Consider the following 23,229-nt stretch of genomic DNA (forward strand, 5'->3'; position numbering starts at 1 on the left):
TACTAGTAGTTTTCAGGGCTCTGTTCTTTCTTGGTTTTCTTCTTACCTCTTCCATTGCACTTTTAGTGTATGCTCTGGTGGTTCCTCCACTTCTGTCCCACTTTCAGTTGGTGTACCTCAGGGCTCTGTCTTGTAACCTCTTATTTTCTCCATCTATACTTCTTCCCTTGCTGCTCAGATCTCCTCCCATGGTTTTCAGTATCACTTTTATGCTGATGACTCCCAGATCCAGGTCCAAGTCTCAGCCTGCCTGACATTGTTGCCTGAATGTCTCACTGCCATCTGAAACAACATGGCCAAGACTGAGCTTCTTATCTTTCCCCCTAAACCCACCCACCTCTCCTCTTCCTCCATTCTCTATCTCTGTGGATAACACTCTCGTCCTCCCTGTCTCATCAATTCGTCTTGGGATCATCTTTGACTCCTCTCTCTCTTTCTTGGCACATATCCAACAGACTGCTAAAACCTGTCGTTTCTTTCTCTATATTACCAAAATGTGTTCCTTCCTTTCTAAGCACACTACCAAACCCCTTATCCACACTCTTATCACCTCTTGCTTAGAACACCTCAACTTGTTATCCACAGAGATAGAGAATGGAGGAAGAGGAGAGGTGGGTGGGTTTAGGGGGAAAGATAAGAAGCTCAGTCTTGGCCATGTTGTTTCAGATGGCAGTGAGACATTCAGGCAACAATGTCAGGCAGTCACTATATTGTCACCTGTTACACCTCAGTCACCACCTATGGCCCCTGTCCATGTTCTCTTCCTTGCCCTGTCCCTTCCTAATCTCCTTTCCCCCCCACTCCCACTGTCTACCATTAGAACTACTCGCTGCCCTCCCACCCTGCCCGCCACCGCAATACCCTATTCACCTCCATCCCTCACCTTACCATCCCTCTTGTCCCCCTCCTTCCTGGCTCTCAACCTTCGGCACTTCCTTCCTGCCATTAACCCATCCCCTTTCCTCCTCAGTACACCCCGTCTTCGTCGCCTTCGTCGCCCAACCTCCCCCACCCTCCTCCGCACTCTCTTGCTCCTCCTCCTGCTATCCGCGGGAGACATTAACCCTAATCCAGGTCCCCCTCACCTGTCCCCGTCCTATCCTTGCGAACGATCCCGGGATGTCTCCAATCTCGTCTCTATTCCCCTCCTTCCCCCCTCCTCCCTCCCCTTCTCATGCGCCTTGTGGAATGCCCACTCAGTCTGCAACAAACTGCCTCTCACCCACGATCTCTTTATCTCTCGCTCCCTTCAACTGCTCGCCCTAACCGAAACCTGGCTCTCCCCGGAAGACTCTGCCTCCGTTGCAGCCCTCTGCCATGGAGGCTATCTCTTCTCCCACACGCCCCGCCCAATTGGCCGCGGCGGAGGCGTTGGGCTACTACTCTCACCCTCCTGTAGTTTCCAACCCCTCCACCTACCGCAGTCTCACTGCTTCTCATCCTTTGAAGCCCATTCCATCCGGCTATTCTACCCGCTACCACTCAGAGTGGCAGTCATTTACCGCCCCCCTGATAAATCCTTCCCTTCCTTCCTTACCGACTTTGATGCTTGGCTCTCTGTCTTTCTTGACCCCTCATCTCCGTCCCTCATTCTCGGAGACTTTAACGTACATGCTGATGACCTATCCGACCCCCATGCTTCTAAGTTCCTCACCCTAACATCCTCCTTCAACCTCCAGCTGTGCTCCACCACCCCTACTCATCGTGACGGCCATTGTCTTGACCTCGTCCTCTCCTCCTCCAGCTCACCCTCCAATTTCCACGTCTCAGCTCTTCCTCTCTCCGACCATCACCTGATCACATTCACACTTCTTCACCCCCCCCCTCCACCCCGTCCAACTTTAACCACCACCTCCAGGAACCTCCAGGCTATTGACCCCTCCACCTTATCATCTACTATCTCTAATCTCCTCCCCTCCATCATGTCCTCCGAAACTGTCGACAAAGCGGTCTCCGCCTACAATACCGCTCTCTCCTCTGCTTTGAACACCCTTGCGCCATCCATCTCCCGTCCCACAAAGCGCACCAATCCCCAGCCCTGGCTGACTCCTTGCATCCGTTACCTTCGCTCCTGCACCCGATCCGCTGAGCGCCTCTGGAGGAAATCTCGTACCCTTCCAGACTTCCTCCACTACAAATTCATGCTATCCTCCCTCCACTCCTCCCTATTCCGTGCAAAACAGGACTATTACACCCAATTGACCAATTCTCTCAGCTCCAACCCTCGTCGTCTCTTCACCACCCTTAACTCCCTCCTAAAAGTGCCCCCCGCTCCTACTCCCCCTTCTCTCTCTCCTCAATCACTGGCCGACTATTTCCGCGACAAAGTGCAAAAGATCAACCTTGAGTTCACGACCAAGCCACCACCTCCTCTTCACCCTTTAACCCTCTCCATCAACCAACCTACCCAGGTCTCTTTCTCCTCTTTTCCTGAGATCACCGAGGATGAAACTTCCCGCCTTCTTTCCTCCTCGAAATGCACCACCTGTTCCTCTGATCCCATCCCCACCAACCTACTCAACACCATCTCCCATACTGTCACCCCCGCCATCTGTCGCATCCTCAACCTCTCTTTCTCCACTGCAACTGTCCCTGACACCTTCAAGCACGCCGTTGTCACACCTCTCCTCAAAAAACCTTCACTTGACCCTACCTGCCCCTCCAACTACCGCCCCATCTCTCTTTTACCCTTCCTTTCCAAAATACTTGAGCGCGCTGTTCACAGCCGCTGCCTTGACTTTCTCTCCTCTCATGCCATCCTCGATCCACTTCAATCCGGCTTTCGCCCTCTGCACTCGACAGAAACAGCACTCTCTAAAGTTTGCAACGACCTGCTCCTGGCCAAATCCAGAGGTCACTACTCCATCCTCATCCTCCTCGATCTTTCCGCCGCGTTTGACACTGTCAACCATGATTTACTTCTTGCCATGCTGTCCTCTTTTGGGTTCCAAGGCCCTGTCCTCTCCTGGTTCTCCTCTTATCTCTCCCACCGCACCTTCAGGGTACACTCCCATGGATCTTCCTCCACTCCCATCCCACTATCTGTTGGAGTTCCCCAGGGATCTGTCCTTGGACCCCTTCTCTTCTCAATCTACACCTCTTCCCTGGGCTCGCTGATCTCGTCTCATGGTTTTCAGTATCATCTTTATGCTGATGACACCCAGCTATACCTCTCCACACCTGACATCACCGTGGAGACCCAGGCCAAGGTATCGGCCTGTTTATCCGACATTGCGGCATGGATGTCCAACCGCCACCTGAAGCTGAACATGTCCAAGACCGAGCTCCTCGTCTTTCCTCCTAAACCCACTTCTCCTCTTCCTCCACTCTCTATCTCTGTTGATAACACCCCTATCCTCCCTGTCCCATCTGCCCGCAACCTCGGAGTCATTTCGACTCCTCCCTCTCCTTCTCTGCGCATATCCAACAGACTGCCAAGACCTGTCGCTTCTTCCTCTTCAACATCAGCAAAATTCGCCCTTTCCTCTCTGAGCACACCACCAGAACTCTCGTCCACGCTCTCATTACCTCTCGCCTTGATTACTGCAACTTACTCCTCACCGGCCTCCCACTCAGCCATCTATCCCCCCTTCATTCAGTTCAGAACGCTGCTGCACGTCTTATATTCCGCCAAAACCGATATACTCATATCACCCCTCTCCTCAAATCACTTCACTGGCTTCCGATCAGTTATCGCATACAATTCAAGCTCCTCCTCCTTACCTACAAATGCACTCAGTCCGCGGCTCCTCACTACCTCTCCACCCTCATCTCCCCCTATGTTCCCGCCCGTAACCTCCGCTCACAGGACAAAGCCCTTCTCTCAGTACCCTTCTCCACCACTGCCAACTCCAGACTCCGCCCATTCTGCCTTGCCTCACCCCATGCCTGGAACAATCTTCCTTCACCCATACGCCATGCCCCTTCCCTACCCATCTTCAAATCTCTGCTTAAAGCTCACCTCTTCAAGAGATTCAAAATGGCCGCTGACTAGTTCGGACGCTCAGCAACGCTCCGAGAATCAAAATGCCAAAGAGAAGGGGCCGCTTGTCCTCCGCTGCTGCCCCTCCACGGCAAAGTCTTTCTTTACAATCCACAATGATTAATTACCTTCGCGGTGCACAGATACCAGGAACACCGGGAGCAGGTTCGCTAGGTCGACCGGGTGGAAATGGAACCATTTCGGAGACCGCTGGACTGGAGCTATCGCTCAGCCCCGATGATAGGGCACCTCCCCCGCAACCCTCGGGAGCGAGCACGTCGACGCCGGATCCTAGCAGAACGCCACCGAAGAGTGCAGTCGTCCATAGGACCGAGGAGGAGAGTCGAACTGCGGATAGTGTGGACCTTTCTTGCGATCTAGGTGCCTCTCGAGGGGGAGATATGACAACTATTAACCAGCACCAGACGGAAGCTGTGACCGAAGATAAAACACTACAGTCCGCTGTTGCAGTTACAGAGGTACTTTTTCCTAAGTTTCGGAAACCTACTGAAATTACACTAGAGACTCTATACACCTTGATTGTGGACTTGGGGAATTCCTTAAGTCCACAAATTAAACAATTATCTCAAGAAATGTCTAATATGGACCACAAGGTTCAACAGACTGAACTCAAGATAGAGACAATATCGAAATGTCAAGAAGAATTGGAAAAACAAGTGAAAGAGGTTCATTTAAACCAAGAGACTATGATTAAAGATTTAACTTCTTTGAGGAGACGTACTGAATTCTTGGAGAATGTAACCAGAAACAATAATATCCGCTTTTTAAATTTTCCAAAAAAAATTGGTGTTTTACCAAGGGAAATGCTTAGAAAATACATTACTGAGACACTTGGCGCTTCGGAGGAAATGGTTCCACCATTTACACAGATATATTATTTGCCCCTGAAGCGCCAGGTGTCTCAAGAGCAGCCAGATTTGGATATTTCTTTGATATTGGAAGCTTCAGATACTGAATTAATCCAAGCCTCTACATTAATTGCCACAGTAGCCTTGTCGCCAGATAAAAACTGGCTGATGAGACTTTTCTTCCAAAATAAGGATAAGAGTTTCCTTGGTTTAAAAGTTAGTCTCTTCCCTGATGTGACTAAGGAGACTCAAAAACGTAGACAGAGATTTTTACTTATGAGGCCTGGAGTAATTCAGTTAGGAGGAACGTTTTTCTTAAAGTACCCGTGCAAATGCCTAGTTAAATACCAATCTAATAAATATGTGTTTTATGAGCCGGCACAACTTTCTTTATTTCTGGCTGCAAAAGGACAAGGGAGTATTTAACTTATAGCCCTATATGTTAAGAGAAGATATCTGTTATGAGCAACCGATAAAGGAAAGCTTCCTTAATTATTTTCTTTCGATATCCATTTTGTAATTTTTGAATCTCACAATGTGGACTTTAATTAACATGCTGTAATTATTTTGAATATTAATTGGTTTCCTTACATATTTGAACAGTGATGTTATTTACTTGACAAGTTTCTTTTTGCTTGTTTAATATATCTAAATTGATAAATAAAGAAAAAAAAAAAAAAAAAAAAAAAAAGCTCACCTCTTCAATGCTGCCTTCGGCGCCTAACCACTCGAGATATATAAAATACCCCAATCTATCCACCCTATCAGACTAACTGTTCACTCGTCCTCTAGATTGCTCACTTGTCTTTAGATTGTTTTCTTGTCTTTTAGATTGTAAGCTCTTTGAGCAGGGACTGTCCTTCTATGCTTAAATTGTACAGCGCTGCGTAACCCTAGTAGCGCTTTAGAAATGCTAGTTAGTAGTAGTAGTAGTAACTTGCTTCTCACAGGTCTCCCACTAAGCCATTCTTTCCCCTTCAATCTGTTCAAAATTCTGCTGCATGACTTATATTCCGCCAGTGTCGTTATGCTCATATTAGCCCTTTCCTCAAGTCACTTCATTGGCTCCCTATCTGTTTCCACATTCAGTTCAAACTCCTCTTATTGACTTACAAGTGCATTCATTCTGCAGCTCCTCAGTGCCTCTCCACTCATATCTCTCCCTACACTCCTCGCCAGGAGCTCCGTTCATCAGGTAAATCTCTCTTATCTGTACCCTTCTCATCCACTGTCAACTCCAGACTCTGTTCCTGTTATCTTGCTGCACCATACCACGTACTTCAGCTCCAGCTCTGACCGTCTTCAAATCTAGGCTAAAAGCCCATATTTTCAAGGCTGCTTTTAACTCCTAACTCCTATTGACTTGTCCAGTACCCGTATCTGTTTTGTCATTTCCACCTTAAGTAATTCCCTTATCCCTTATGTGTCCTGTTTGTCTGTCTTGATTAGATTGTAAGCTCTGTCGAGCAGGGGCTGTCTCTTACATGTTCAGTGTACAATGCTGTATACATCTAGGAGTGCTATAGAAATGATAAGTAGTAGTAGTAGTAGGGCGGAACTGCACTAGTGCACCTGCAGCCAAGAGGGTGCTGCTGTATTGTGCACATACTGGTGAGGACACTGTATTGTCGTGCATGCTTGCAGTGAGTCAGGGTCTGCTGTTTAACTGCTTTAATGGAGTGCGTGCTTTGGTCAGCCTGGATAGTGTACAGCTACTCAATGTCTTGTACTTACATCACAATATAATACTAATAACTTCACCACTATATCCACACCAAACTTTGCCCTTCCCATTTCAGATGCCCTGAAAATTCTTGGTGTAACCATTGATCGGAATCTCACATTGGAAAGGCATGTAAAGAATATAACAAGGAAGATGTTCTACTCAATGTGGAAACTCAAGAGAATTAAGCCTTTCTTCCCCAGAGAAAGCTTTCGTAATCTAGTACAATCAGTGGTTCTGAGTCATTTAGATTATTGCAATGGTCTTCTTGCTGGCTGTAAAGAACAAATCATTAGAAAACTCCAAACTGCCCAAAACTGCAGCCAGACTTATATTTGGAAAAACAAGATACGAGAGTGCTAAACCCTTAAGAGAAAATTTACATTGGCTCCCTCTTAAAGAACGTATAACTTTCAAAATATGCACTCCGGTACATAAAATAATCCACGATGATGCCCCGACTTACATGTTAGACCTTATTGACCTACCACCCAGGAATGCTAAAAGATCAGCATGCACTTTCCTAAATCTTCACTTCCCCAGCTGTAAAGGTCTAAAATATAGATGAATACATGCATCCAGCTTTTCATATTTGAGTTCGCAAATGTGGAATGCTTTACCACTTGACCTGAAAATAATTCACAGCGTAATTAACTTTCATAAGGCACTAAAGACTCATCTCTTTAACATAACATACCATAAGGACTCATAATTGGAACCGTAATTCACCATCGTTTACTTAACAATCGGATTATTTTCTCCCTATATCGTAATGTTTAACTTTATTATGCAATCCATGTTCAATTTATGATACCAATTGTATGTTTTCCCTTTTCCACCTGACTGTTTATGATATATTACTAATTGTATTTGTACTCTGAAATGACATAAGTCATGACAGAAAATTGTAAGCCACATTGAGCCTGCAAATAGGTGGGAAAATGTGGGATACAAATGAAACAAATAAATAAATAATAGTGCAAATGCTTATCCAGTGATCACTGATTTCTGAAACGGATACGAGAGTTGTATTGTTGTAGAAAGTAGACCTATGGCAGTACACCTTAGAAAGCTGCCTGCTTTGTTCAGGCTTGTGCTGCACTTCAAGCAACTTCTACCAGTGTAAACAGTAGAACAGGTAGATGTAAATTGCTTGTTTACTCTTTCAAAAAAATACGAGGACTAGGGGGCATGCAATGAGGCTACTAAGTAGTAAATGTAAAACAAATTGGAGAAAATATTTCTTAACTCAGTGTGTAATTAAACTTTGGAATTTGTTGCTACAGAATGTGTTAACGCAGTTAGCTTAGCAGGGTTTAAAAAAGGTTTAGACAAGTTCCTAAAAGAAAAGTCCATAAGCCATTATTAGGATGGGCTTGGCAAAATCCACTGCTTATTTTAGGGATAAGCAGCATAAAATCTGTTTTACTCTTTTGGGAACTTGCCAGATACTTGTGACCTGGATTGGCCACTGTTGGAAACAGGATACTGGGCTTGATGGACTTTTCGTCTGACCGGGTATGGCAACACTTATTTTCTTGTGTCATGTTCCAGTCAAGCTTTGTAACGTCTCTGCACATTCCAGCTCCTCAATATTCTCTTTTTTCCTTTCTGTTACAGAAATATGGCTCTCTCCCTCCAAGGTAAGAAAACAGGCATGGGATGCAAGGAAAGAGAACAGAGATGTGTGTGTGGCAGTGGCATAGCTACAGGGGCCCACGGGGGCCTGGGCCCGCCCCAAATTGCCGCAGCATCATTATCATACCTTGGCTGGTGGGGGTCCCCAACCCTTGCCAGCTGAAGCATTTGTCCCATGCTGGTCTCGCCGTATTGCCTGCCCTGCTCTTCTCAGTCACGCCTTGAATGCTTGTTTTAGTGAAATTCATGCTCAGTTTCATTAAAATGAGGAGTGGCCTAGTGGTTAGGGTGGTGGACTTTGGTCCTGGGGAACTGAGGAACTGAGTTTGATTTCCACTTCAGGCACAGGCAGCTCCTTGTGACTCTGGGCAAGTCACTTAACCCTCCATTGCCCCATGTAAGCTGCATTGAGCCTGCCATGAGTGGGAAAGCGCGGGGTACAAATGTAACAAAAAATACATAAAATGCACTGCGTGACTGAGAAGATCAGGGCAGGCAAGACCAGCATGGGATAAACGCTTCAGCTGGCAAGAGTTGGGGGACCCCCATTAACCAAGGTATGATAATGATGCAGCGGCGGGGGGGTGTGGCATGGAGGCAAGCCAAAATGTGCCCCCCCCCCCCACCTTAGGCTCTGGCTCCTTCCCCCGCTGAGGTCTGGCTACACCACTAGTGTGGCTATAAAGAAGGGTCTACGGGCATGGAAAGTGAGCTAAAGGTGGGGAGGGAGTGCAGATCAGAAAGGAATCCAGGAGTACAGTATATTGGCCACAGCAATGGAGGGTGAGAGACTGGAGGCACAACTGAGTTGCAGAAATAGGGTTACCATACGTCCAGTTTTACCCAGACATAAATGATATAAATGAAATGAAAATGACGGCAGAAAAAGACCTGCATGGTCCATCCAGTCTGCCCAACAAGATAAACTCATATGTGCTACTTTTTGTGTATGCCCTACTTTGATTTGTACCTGTCCTCTTCAGGGCACAGACCGTGTAAGTCTGCGCAGCACTATCCCCGCCTTCCAACCACCAGCCCCGCCTCCCACCACCGGCTCTGGCACAGACCATATAAGTCTGCAAAGCACTATCCCCGCCTCCCGCCACTGGCTCTGCCACCCAATCTCGGCTAAGGTCCTTAGGATCCATTCCTTCTGAACAGGATTCCTTTATGTTTATCCCACGCATGTTTGAATTCTGTTACTGTTTTCATTTTCACCACCTCCCGCGGGAGGGCATTCCAAGCATCCACTACTCTCTCCGTGAAAAAATACTTCCTGACATTTTTCTTGAGTCTGACCCCCTTCAATCTCATTTCATGTCCTCTCGTTCTACCGCCTTCGCACCTCTGGAAAAGGTTCGTTTGCGGATTAATACTTTTCAAATATTTGAACGTCTGTATCATATCACCCCTGTTTCTCCTTTCTTCCAGAGTATACATGTTCAGGTCATCAAGTCTCTCCTCATACGTCTTGTAACACAAATCCCTTACCATTCTCGTAGCTTTTCTTTGCACCACTTCAATTCTTTTTACATCCTTCGCAAGGTACGGCCTCCAAAACTGAACACAATACTCTAGGTGGGGCCTCACGACTTATACAGGGGCATCAACACCTCCTTTCTTCTGCTGGTCACACCTCTCTCTATACAGCCTAACAACCTTCTAGCTACGGCCACCGCCTTGTCACACTGTTTCATCGCCTTCAGATCCTCAGATACTATCACCCCAAGATCCCTCTCCCCGTCCGTGCCTATCAGATTCTCCCCGCCTAACACATACATCTCCCGAGGATTTCTATTCCCTAAGTGCATCACTTTGCATTTCTTCGCATTGAATTTTAATTGCCAAACCTTAGACCATTCTTCTAGCTTCCTCAGATCCTTTTTCATGTTTTTCACTCCCTCCCGGGTGTCCACTCTGTTACAGATCTTAGTATCATCCGCAAATAGGCAAACTTTACCTTCTAACCCTTCGGCAATGCCACTCACAAATATATTGAACAGAATTGGTCCCAGCACCGATCCCTGAGGCAAACCACTACTCACCTTTCCCTCCTCCGAGCGAATTCCATTCACCACCACCCTCTGGCTTCTGTCCGTCAACCAGTTCCTAATCCAGTTCACCACTTTGGGTCCTATCTTCAGCCCATCCAGTTTATTTAAGAGCCTCCTGTGGGGAACCGTGTCAAAAGCCTTGCTGAAATCTAAGTAGATTACGTCTATAGCACGTCCACGGTTCAATTCTCCGGTCACCCAATCAAAGAATTCAATGAGATTTGTTTGGCACAATTTCCCTTTGGTAAAACCATGTTGTCTCAGATCTTGCAACTCATTTTCTTCCAGGAAATTCACTATCCTTTCCTTCAACATCGCTTCCATTACTTTTCCAATAATCGAAGTGAGGCTTACCGGCCTGTAGTTTCCAGCTTCTTCCCTATCACCACTTTTGTGAAGAGGGACCACCTCCGCCGTTCTCCAATCCCTTGGAACCTCTCCCATTTCTAAGGATTTATTAAACAAATCTTTAAGAGGGCCTGCCAGAACCTCTCTGAGCTCCCTCAATATCCTGGGGTGGATCCCATCCGGTCCCATGGCTTTGTCCACCTTTAGTTTTTCTAGTTGTTGATACACACTCTCTTCCGTGAACGGTGCTATATCCACTCCATTCTCAAATGAACTTTTGCCAGTCCATCGTGGTCCTTCTCCAGGATTTTCTTCAGTAAAAACAGAACGAAAGTATCTATTTAGCAAATTTGCCTTTTCTTCTTCATTATCTACATAGCGGTTTGCAGTATCTTTTAGTCTCACAATTCCCTTTTTAGTCATTCTCCTTTCACTCATATACCTGAAGAAATTTTTGTCACCCCCTCCTTACCTTTCTAGCCATTTGTTCTTCCGCTTGCGCTTTCGCCAGACGTACCTCTCTCTTGGCTTCTTTCAGTTTCCTCCAGTATTCCTCCCCGTGTTCCTCGTCTTGAGTTTTTCTGTATTTCTGGAACACCAACTCTTTAGCCTTTATTTTCTCAGCCACTTGCTTGGGTCCTATCTTCAGCCCATCCAGTTTATTTAAGAGCCTCCTGTGGGGAACCGTGTCAAAAGCCTTGCTGAAATCTAAGTAGATTACGTCTATAGCACGTCCACGGTTCAATTCTCTGGTCACCCAATCAAAGAATTCAATGAGATTCGTTTGGCACGATTTCCCTTTGGTAAAACCATGTTGTCTCTGAAGTGCTGCTCGTTAGCCTGCCGCATTGCCACCATCTCCAGCCTCATTGCTGACACCTCCTGCAGCAACTGGTTTTGGCTATTCACCAGTTGCTGCAGGAGGCGTAGTGCTGGGGTGGAGAGGGCAGGCGGTGTTGGGCCCTCATCCCCCTCAAGGGGAGGCATGTCATGCCATGGGTCTGCCGCTTGGCTTGTTGCTGCTGCCTCTGCCTCCTCCTCCTCCTCCTCCTCCTCCTCCTCCACCACTGGTGGTGCCTCAGCTTCCTCCTCCTCCTCCTCCTCCTCCTGCTGGTGCCCTGTGTATGTAAAAGGATTGTCCTTGAGATCAGCACATTCAACATGGCTTGCATAGTGCAGGAGCTGGCTGGCTGGCATAAAGCAGGAATGGGGAAAGGTGGGGTCAGTGGTGAGCCCTGGGCTAGACACGTGGGGTATGAGATGCGTGAGATGACATGACAGGGTCCCTGGAAGCTGGTCTGAAAAAGGAATACACTATAAGATGTGTTGGCAGGGAACACTCATTCCTCAGCAGCATGTAAGCATTTTGAGTTGTGACTATAGTAGGATGACCACTTTTTGTGGGGGGGGGGGGGGAGAGGAGGGGGTGGAAGCACTATTTCTTTACATTACTTTCAAATCATGCTATGACATCCACTAAGAGAAGGACATCAGGCAAGAATACCATGAAACCATATCCACCCCAGAAAGGGGGATACAGAAGTGAGGCATGTCATCTCATTCATTCATCTCGGAGGAGGTTACTTGGAAGTTACAGCCACACTCATGAGAGGGTAGCTGCAGCCTCAGGCCTTGATCTGGGACAGAGGTGTTATGACTTACTAGTTGCCTATTAGCCACATGGAAACTGATATTGTACACGACATTTGCATTATTAAATAAATACATTTACAAATGAGTACAGGTGCTGTGTTTATAATACTTACATCGGTCCCCCCGAATGCCAAATCTTCTGCAAGATATAAGTTTGTACACCAGGAGTCAGGGGAAGGCCCTTCTTGCCTTCAGCACACAATTTCATTTGGAAATGAAATAGGAGAGACTCACAACACTGATTGGTGGGGGGGGGAGACATTACATTGGTACAGATGATGTCATTGAGGTGAACATGAGGACAGAGAGTACCGTTTGTGTGCAGTATTATAGGGATGTGGGAATGTTTTTCCTTTCTAGTACATAGATTCTATTAATGATTGTGCATGTGCACATATCACTGATTACCCTTGAATACAGAATACAGACTACAGTTTGTGCTTACAGTGCTGAGGGAGCTCTTATATGTGTAGCTACAAGAGGGGGCCCTGATAGCCTGGGAGGGGGGAGAGCAAACACTTACCTCTCCAACCTGTCACTTATCTCACACCAGGCTTCGATGGAGACAGTCCTGGGGGGCAGGCGGTGGTGGTGGCGAAAAAGAATGCGCCTGTGCTTCAAGCACAGGTGCACTAGGCGCAAAGTTTCCTGCTCACTAAAGTTTGGGTCCCGTCTGAGAGCCATGTTTCTCAGTGAATAACCGTTGGAAAACGTGCATTGCTTTATATGGACGCCCATGCGTGATGGACGTTCTTACATGCACAGGTCCATATATGGACGGGTCAGTACATGCACATCCTGGCATACATAATGGCTCCACACATGGACAGCCGTCACGCATGGACTTCCATGGACCGTTGTCACGCGTGTGGGGCCTTATCTGGATGAGTACGTATTGACACGTGCGGAGCCTTCCTTATATGGATCATTATCAAGTGTGCGAACTTTATATATACACAATTAAATATGTATGTTCCTTATATTTCCCATAGCTGCATTTCCGGAAGTACAGTACATGTAGTTGTGGATATGCAGGTGCGGGGAAAATATAAGGAACATTGAGAAGTATAAAGTACAGTAACAAGGACGTGTTTCTTACAGAACTGCCGAAGGATGTCCCTGTTACAGGGCCACCGTCCTTAGGTCGGCCTAGTAAGATGGACGTCCTTCGGCAGTTCTGTGAGAAACGCGTCCTTGTTACTGTACTAAGGACGTCTTTGCAGTATTTTTCCTATCTTTGGGCGTCCCTGATTTGAGCATTTTCAACTGCGATAATGGAATGTCTAAGGATGTCCATTCTATTTTTCCATTATATCTACCTGATTTTGCCCGACTTCGTGAGGGCGTCCTCATTCAGACTTGGACGACCTTTCAAGAATGCCCCTCTTGGTGTCACAATATAAATCTAAGGGGAACCTCCAGCCTCCCTTCTGTTGTGACCCTCTTCCCCTGGTTAACTGAACCCAAATTAAAGCGTGATCTAATATTTCATAAGGGCCAATTTCCGCCTGAGGTATTCGTGAAAACAGTTGCCTGGAGAAGAAAGAATAATCAATTCGTGATTGTGTTGAGTGTGCCCGCGAGAGATGTGTGTAATCTCGAACAGTGGGGTTCAACACTCGCCATACATCTACTAAATCTAGAGTATTACACAAAAAAGGCAATCCTTGGGCATAGTGACTCAAAGTTTGAGATGCCGCTGATGATCTGTCCAACTGTGGATCGTAAACTATATCGAAATCTCCCCCTAATATAATATTACCACCCTGAAAAGGGGGCTAAAAGAGAAATCAGCCTACTGAAAAATTGCTTATCAAAGACATTGGGGGCATAAACATTGCACAAAATGAGAGGAATCCCCTCCAACTGTACCTCAGCCAAGACATAACGTCCCCCCGCTCTCGTTTTATTGACTTAATTTTTACGTCAAGGCCTCGACAAAAAAGGATCATTATGCCCGCTGTTCTCCGTACTGCCAGAGCCTCTATTATTTGCCCGACCCACCTCTGCTGGAATTTAACATGCTCTGCAGTGGTAAGGTGGGTCTCCTGCACAAACGCTACATCAGCTTTATGACGCTTCAGAGCTTGCAACACTTTTGTATGTTTGATTGGTAAGGATACTCCCCCCAAGTTCCAGGAAATAAATTTAACTGTACTCATATTCTCTAAGGGCTATGGCAACTAACAGCAATTGCAAAACTAATTCGGATTAAATTTGTAGAGGCACCCCCCTCAACCCCTGGGCACCTCCACCTCTTCTAGCTATCTCAGGTCTCCAAGAGAGGAAAAAGGAGAAGAAAGGACCCACAACCAACAAGAGAGAAAAAAAACACCCACCCCTCCCCCATTTCCAAGCACCCCCCCCCCCAACCCAAACCATTCTATCATAGAACCTATTATTATTGTTACACTTGTATCCCACATTATCACACCTCTTTGCAGGCTCAATGTGGCTTACAATTCATCTTGTATGCTGGAAATAGAAAAGAATATACATTTGGTTTTACAGCAAGATTTGAGTATATGATGGTGAAATACATAGTAATGGGAATAGAAAAGATTATGCATTTGATTTGCAGAGTTTGGTTACATGTTGGTGGGATACATGATGGTAATAAAGCCATTGATATAGGTACATGATAGTATAGAGGCAAAGGATATAAGGAACGTTCTTAGATATCTTAAAGAAAGTGGAGTTACACGTGTTGTTCCTTATGATATATTTTGTCGAAGAGATAAGTTTTCAGGAATTTTTGGAATTTAGTCATTTCATAGACCGATTTCAGGTTACGTGGCAGTGAGTTCCAGAGTTGTGTGCTTGTATAGGAGAAGGTTGATGCATGCATTGATTTGTATTTCAAGCCTTTACATTTGGGAGGATGGAGATTGAGGAATGTGCGGAAGGATTTTTTTGCATTTCTGGATGGAAGGTCTATTAGGTCCAACATGTAGGCTGGGGCGTCTCCATGGATGATTTTATGGACCAAGGTGCAGAGTTTGAACGTGATACGCTCTTTGAGTTACTAGTCACTAACCTAGTCACTAATAGCCCCAATTAGAGTCACCCCCCTCAAGCACCCTGCCTGGAATGAAATGTCAAACTCTATTGTTACTTATGAGCCTCTCGGACCTTCTGTATCATTAAGTGGTAATAACCTTAACTCTTGCAACTATAGCCGTCTACTTACTCGCAAGGGCTCTCTCGCCTTCCATAAGCAATACAGTTTATATATATTTGTACAGATGTCTGTAGCTATATGACAAGAAAGAAAAAAAAACCTTTTATATCCATTGTTTATGCCCACCTCTGCATGCCCATGAAAGCTATAATCTACCCTAGAGATCCCCCTGCCACATCCTCTAACAGTGATGTGAGATAGAGATAGAGATAGATATAGATATAGATATATATATATATAGTGAAGATGAGGCTTCTGCTCCCACTCTCCAGCAGGCCTCCCAGGCCTCCAAACAATCTCTTCCCAGCATCCTGAGCAATCCAACCTCAAGCTCCTGGGCCCCTTTCTCACTCAGGGTGAGCTGGTTCTCAGTACGCAAATTGTATGCAGATTAGCATGTTATCCTTTCACGCTCAGGGTGACCTGGTTCTCCAGAGGCAAAATTAAACAGGTCTTACCAACAGCATATTCAGGCAATTCTTTATTCCAGCTCCTGGGCACAGTTCTTCTAGCTTAAATACTTTATACATTTACATATCTTCATACTGAGCCTCCCCACACAGATTCCTGGGCTCAGCATGAACCTCAATACTTTGGGGACTTCTAACCCCAGGCTTTGCAGCCTGCTTCTCAGTACTGGGACACACAGCCCTACTTCTTCTTTGGACACCCAGTCCTTCCTTCCTTGGACACCCAGTCCTTTCTTTGAACTCACAGTTCCTCTAAGTACTGAGGCTACACAGTCCAACACTAATGCTTTAGGGACTTCTTACCCCAGCCTGTTTTCCTTCCTTGAGCACACAGTCCACCCCAAGTCCATAGGGTTTAGCCAGTTCTTTCCAGGGGGATGCTCCTTCTTCAGCTACCAGCTCTCTTTTCTTCCTTTTCACCTCTCAGGTGGGGTATAAAGTGGTTAAAAGCTAAACAGGACCCAGCCCATAACCGCCTGCACCTGTAGCTGTCCCAGGACTCTCCCCGGTCCTAGCGACCTCCACCTATTCTCCTAGCGCCCTCTAGTGGCCTACCCCGGACATCCTGGACATTTTTAGGGGAACAGCGCCATCTAGGGGACCGCCCCGGCTAGGACAGCCTCTTATTTATCACTATATATATATATATATATATATATATATATATATATATATATATATATATATATATATATGAGTGATATGTCTATATCATAGGGAGAAGTTTCAGGCTCCCCCCCTAACATATCCATACGAGTCACTTCCCCTCCAAATTTAGCCATCTAAAATACACCCGAAACAGAGGGCTCTCTATTACACACTACTACTACAACCATTTCTATAGCTCTTCTCATCACCCCAACCCTGCAGTAATGGGGTCCTTTCACAATACAGTGAGAGCAAGAGAAAAAAATAATAATATTTTGGTTTATATTATATCTCCCTCCGGGGAGTGCTAATCCTCTTCCATAGGGTCTGCAAATAAAGTTCCATGCACCATTTTTATAATCCAACCTTTCTTTGGCACTCCACATTCACCTTCCTGATTATCTTTGTGAGATGTTCCCAAATTCCTAGATCCCAGTCCTCACCATGTAGTCCAATTTCCTTAATCTGTAATGTTCCATGCATCATTTTTATAATCCAACCTTTCTAGTGGCACTCCACAATCACCTTCCTGGTTATCTTTGTAAGATATTCCCGAATTCCTAGACTCCAGTTCTCACCAAGTAGTCCAGTGTCCTTAATCTGTAATGTCCAAGCCGCTACTGTAATTATTTTAACGTATCCGTATTTATTGTATCCCGCTATTCAGAAAATATGTTAAGCCTCCTATGTAGCGCCTGGTGGCACCACTTTCGTGTAGCTTTATTGTAATCCCAATGCACTTGGATGCTTCACTACCACTTGTAGCTCTAACTTCGTAGCAGTCTCCAAAAAGATTTTAGACCCTGTTTCCACACTGTCTTCAAACTGCCATATTCTGTAATGTTCGTAACATTATCTGCTCATGTGGCAGCAAGTTCCATCTTCATCTTGGCTACACAGAAGTCTCCGGAGGAGGGAAAGAGCAAAGAACCAGGGAAAAAAACCCGCAATATACTATCATCTGTATATTAGTCAGTACTGTCCATAGTTATGCCTTAAATTTACCCACGTTTATAAGATGTTTAGATCTTACTTCCTTGTATTGAAATCTTGTATGAATACTCCATTTTCTGCATTAATACAGCTCAAACCCCACCAGAGTTCACAGCGCTATTATTCTCCGGAATTATCTGCACCACAAACTTCGCAACCATCTCCGGTGATGTGAAAAGCTGAGTTTTGTTGCTGCACCAGATACAACAAAGCAAAGGAGATTTTCTTAGAATATAACACCTTACAGCTTGCTGAAAATGCCTTCCGTTGTGCGGCCACTGCTGCTGAAAAATCTTGGAAGCATAGAATACGTTCATTTTCATACTTTAGCGTGCCCACCAACCTGATTGCCCGCAAGATCTCCATCTTTTGTGCATAGTTTAGTAGTCTGAAAATTACAATTCTTGGCCTGGTTTCCCCCGAACGAAGCGATCCCAAACGATGGGCTCTATCAATCTTAATGGGGCCCTCCGCTGATTGTAAATCCAGCACCTTAGACAGCCACGATTCCAAAAAGCTTCGTAACTCAGTTTCCTTGATCGATTCTGGGAGCCCCACTAATCTTAAATTGTTGCGTCTAGCACGATTTTCCAAGTCTTCAACTTTAGATTCTAGGCGGTCCAAGTTTTTTTGCAGCACTTGATATGCGGCCTCATGCTGTAAACTTTTATCTTCCACATCTGAAAGCTATTGTTGGTACTCTGTGAGGTCTGTCTTAAGATCCCCCAATGTGTCACCTATTTTTTCCAACTAATCAGCGATTCGCTGCAGCTTCTGGTCGACCGAAGATTCTAAAAGTGCTGAGACTTCTGCCGCGATCTCCGCCACCCACGCTGAGCTTACTGTTGGCGCTTCTGCAGAGCCTCCCTCCGCCATCTTGGCTTCTCCGGTGCAGCCCCGTGCACCTTCCTTTCGGTGGGTCTTTGTCACCATAAAATCTCTGGTAGATACTTATCGCCAGCACTTTCCTCCTCAGCAATGCTTCTCTGATTATCCTGTCGTCAGAAACAGGTAATTGCAACAGTCTGCAAGGCGCTTGAGGTCTGATTTTAAAACAGTGGCTGCGGAGCTCTTCCCTGTGGCTTCCTCCTGCTAGCCTAGCATCACATAACCTCCAAATGCATAAATTTAAAAGGATAATTTATCCTGGCATTTGAAAACTGGCGGTATATACCATATGGCAAAATTGTACAGTACATTCATACATACAGTTTATAGGATCTGTTTAATAAAGTTATCCACCAACTACTATAATTCATACATAATTTTTCCTAATCCCATACAAGATCTGTTTGTTTCAATTTAAATGCTGTACCACAAGCATTGTGGTGCATTCTATATTGAGGATGACAAAAAAAAGGTATGCTCAAACAGGGTACCGTCTTCACCTTCATCACTGCATATCCAAAAAACAGTTCACAAATACTTCCTCCATGAGTACTCTTGAGTGATGTAGAACGAGTAGAAGTGAATCGATTTTTTACTCATTCCAAAAGTACAGAGACTAGGGGACACTCAAGGAAGTTACATGTAAATACTTTTAAAACAAATAGGAGGAAATATTTTTTCACTCAACAAATAGTTAAGCTCTGGAACTCTTTGCCAGAGGATATAGTAACAGCGGTTAGCATATCTGGGTTTAAAAAAGGTTTGGATAAGTTCTTGGAGGAAAAGTCCATAAGACAGACATAGGGAAAACCACTGCTTGTTCCTGGGATCAGTAGCATGATTCTTTGTACTATTTGGGATTCTGTCAGGTACTTGTGACCTGAATTGGCCACTGTTGGAAACAGATTCTGCTAGATGGACCATTGGTCTGACCCAGTATAGCTGTTCTTATGTTCTTATGGTGACTAGTGGGCATATTTGCATACACAAATTATAGAATAAGGTGAGGAGGTAGGAGGAACACACCGGTGCATCCTGACCGAGGCCAGAAGAGAGCAGCGTAAACATAGAACAGATAAATTTCTTAAGTTCTGTCGACAGACATAGCAATATTATATTGCTCAAACTCGCTTAGCAAAGAAGAATTTCTTCTCTAGGCAGATTCAGGAGGCTGCGTATGCCTTGTAGCGCTATAGAAATGCTAAATAGTAGTAGTAGTAGTAGTAGAAATCCTACTCAACAGCTTTTTAGGATTGAGGTTGAAGGGGGACAGACTCAGGAGTAATGTCAGGAAGTATTTTTTCACAGAGGGTGGTGGATATGTGGAATGCCCTCCCACAGGAGGTGGTGGAGATGAAAACGGTTATGGAATTCAAACATGCGTGGGATAAACACAAAGGAATCCTGTTTAGAAAGAATGGATCCACGGAATCTTAGCAGAGATTAGGTGGTGACGTCAGTAATTGGGAAGCGAAACCGGTGCTGGGCAGACTTCTACGGTCTACACCCTGATTGTGACTGAATAGATAGGGATGGGCTGGATTATAAATTTTAAGGGGTTTTGACGTTAGCTTCAGAACTTAGTACAAGAAGAATGCTGGGCAGACTTCTACAGTCTGTGCCCTGAGAATTACAAGGACAAATCAAACTCGGATATACAGTATCACATACCATGTAAAATGAGTTTATCTGGTTGGGCAGACTGGATGGGCCGTACAGGTCTTTATCTGCCATCATTTACTATGTTACTAGGTTAATGCTCTCATCTCCACCTGATGGTTCTTCAACTGCTCATCTTCTGAAGTTTTAGCCTCATATTTTACCTCTAAAATAGAGAGGCTTCGGGTTCCATTTTTGCTGGTATTACAGCCTGCTCCCTCCGCTGTGCTTCCATTATGTGTACCTCCTTCTTCAGCTAATACTGTTGTATGGACAGCATTCATCATTCCATCTTTAACATCAATGTCTAAGTTATTGTCTCAACTTAATGTGACTTACAGTTCCTTGGATCCATTTCCCATCTATTTGGTTGAAACAGCCTTCCTTAGGAATATCTCCATTTCTTCATTCTTTGATATCTCATAGTTTAATCTCAGGGGTAGTTCCATCATCGCTTAAACATGCGCTTAGTAAACCTATTTTGAAGAAATCTACTTTGGATCCATTACAATCTAATAACTATCACCCATTCTCTAATCTTCCTTTTCTGTCAAAGATATTTGAAACTGTGGTTTTTCAACAACTCCAATCTCATATTGAGTCTACAAGTGCATTATATCCTCACCAGTCAGGCTTCAGGTCAGGTTACAGCACCGAAACTGTTCTTATTGCACTTTTAAGTGAACTCAATTTTAATCTTGAGCAAGGAAGAATTGAACTAGTTGTAACTTTAGACCTCTCAGCTGCCTTCGATCTGATTGACCATTCCCTTCTCCTTCAAAGTTTATCTTCTTTGGGGATTGCAGGAACTGTTTCTTAAATGGTTCACTTCTTTTCTGGAACATCGTTCTTTCACAGTTGTCCAGTTTACATCTACTTCTACTTCTCATGTACTTCCTTGTGGGGTTCCCCAGGGTTTGGTTCTGTCATCCTCTTTTTTAAATCTTTTTTGTCAGCCTTTTAGTATTGCTTATTCAGACCTTTGGCATTAGTGCTTATTCATACGCTGATGACTTTCTCCTGGTTTACTACACTGATTTAATGTCCATCAGTTTAGGTCCACTTCAGGACTGCCTGCGAGAGGTAGCAAATTGGCTAAAACGGCATCATCTGGTTCTCAACCCTAAGAAGACAGTGGCCTGTTGAATCACAGTTTCCTCTTCTGTTCCTACTTTGGTGCCTATACTTTTTGACAGAAAGGTTATTCCTGTCACTTCTTTCAGATATCTTGGAAATCTTAAATCTGCCCCGTACTTTACCCCGCAAATAACTCCGATTATGAAAACTGGTTTCTTTTTTCTCTGCTGTTTTAGCTCTGTTCGTAATTTGGTAGATTCAGCTTCACTCTGTTTCTTGTTCTATGCATATATTAATTCTCGTTATGATTACTGTAATTCCATCTATGCAGGTATTATCAAGGCAAATTTAAAACATCTTCAAACTTTTCAAAACATTGCAGCCCTTATAATTTGTCGTGCAAAATGTTATGACCATTCTTCTCCACTGTTGCAACATCTTCATTGGTCACCTACCGAGTTTCAAATAAAATACAAGATTTTTGCAGTGATAAACAAAATCCTGCACACTGCCACCTCTTCTTACTTGGCTTCCTTAATTGTTCCCTAAACTCCCTCCCGTACCCTCAGCCCTCTGGAACTTGCTTCCCCAATATTTAAGGTTAGATGACTCTTATGCCTCTTTTCAAGCTTCCTTGAAAACCTATTTTTTTAAATTACCTTTTGGACTTTAATGACCTTTCTGATTGGATTTCTGCAATGGGGGGAGGAATCACAATTGTCAGTCATAAAAGACTGTTTTATTCAAATTGTATTGATTTTAAGTTGGATGCTTATGTACTTTTTGATTGGTGTTGAGTGACTGTGCTTTCCTTTCTATTTGATGTCATTCCTTATTAATTTAGTTTTTTAAATATTTGATTGAATGCAAGAGAAGTGGTATAGTAAACTCGATAAACAATAAACAAATCTTTTCCAGAAAAGAGGAAATGGTAAAACTAAAACTAGAATTAGAATATTTATTTATACACTGACTTTATCCAAAGCGGAACTACAAAAGAAACATACACAATAAAATCACAAACAAGGCCAAATTCAAGCAGTGAAGCATCATTGCACACACAGGCAAAGAAAAAAATATCAGCTTATCGTGAGTCCATGAGTTCATAAAACAGCAAAATCAAGAAGGCATGCCAAACAAAGCAAATAGTCTCCCAAAGTCTTCTTAAAAGAGGTAATGAATTGAGAATATGAATTGAGGTTTTGGGGTGGTAGACAGGAGTAATGGCAAGAAATTCTCTAATTAGAAAATGGATAGTATAAAAAGAAACCCAAAACTTAAATGGCTGTGTGTGTGGCTGTGTCGTGGCACTTAAATGGCAACTCCGGTTGTGAAGAACTAAGGCTGGTGCCAGGGAAATTTGTATGATCTGTGTCCCATATATGGCAATCCGGTTTAGGATGGGCTGGAAAGGGCTTCGACAGCAACTTCAGTGGCTGGAACATGAGAACAGTGCTGGGCAGACTTTTACAGTCTGTGTCCCGCAAATGGCAGGGTGGTGTTGGAGAGGCTGGGGTGGGCTTCCAGTGGTTGGATTGTTGGGACAGTGCCGAGCAGCCTTCTACGCTCTGTGTCCCATAAGTGCTGGGGAGAGACCATGATCAAGTATTTTATGTCGCATTCTTTGTTAATTTAATCATGAATTGATAATGAGTGACCATTGGGCAGATTGAAAGGATTATTCAGGTCTTTATCTGCTGGCATCTACGCTCATACCAAGTGACTTCAAATTCGACCACTTCAACTACATGGACACCTGTATGTGGAGTACCACAGGGATCCCCCCTCTCACCGACCATTTTCAACCTAATGATGATACCCTTGGCCAAACTACTATCGAATCAGAACTAAAATCCATTCATATACGCTGACGACGTAACGATCTTCATCCCATTCAAACAAGATCTAAGAGAAATATCTAACGAAATCAAGCAAAGCCTACACATCATGAATTCCTGGGCAGATGCATTTCAGTTGAAACTCAATGCAGAAAAAACCCAATGCCTAGTACTCACCTCACAATACAATAAGAACAAATTTACCACC

At 44.6% G+C, this 23,229-nt stretch overlaps 1 protein-coding gene across 2 annotated transcripts in view; it reads left to right on the plus strand.

The window, feature by feature from the left end:
• Positions 1–23,229, plus strand: part of TRIM50 (tripartite motif containing 50) — a 226,388-nt gene that overhangs the window by 172,911 nt on the left and 30,248 nt on the right. For both annotated transcript variants that reach the window (XM_030185755.1, XM_030185756.1), the window contains exon 5: positions 8,195–8,217. In XM_030185755.1, the coding sequence (XP_030041615.1) occupies positions 8,195–8,217 (23 nt within the window). The remainder of the gene's footprint in view (positions 1–8,194; positions 8,218–23,229) is intronic.

This window comes from Microcaecilia unicolor, chromosome 13 (genome assembly GCF_901765095.1).
Source record: "Microcaecilia unicolor chromosome 13, aMicUni1.1, whole genome shotgun sequence".
NCBI classification, from domain to species: Eukaryota; Metazoa; Chordata; class Amphibia; order Gymnophiona; family Siphonopidae; genus Microcaecilia; species Microcaecilia unicolor.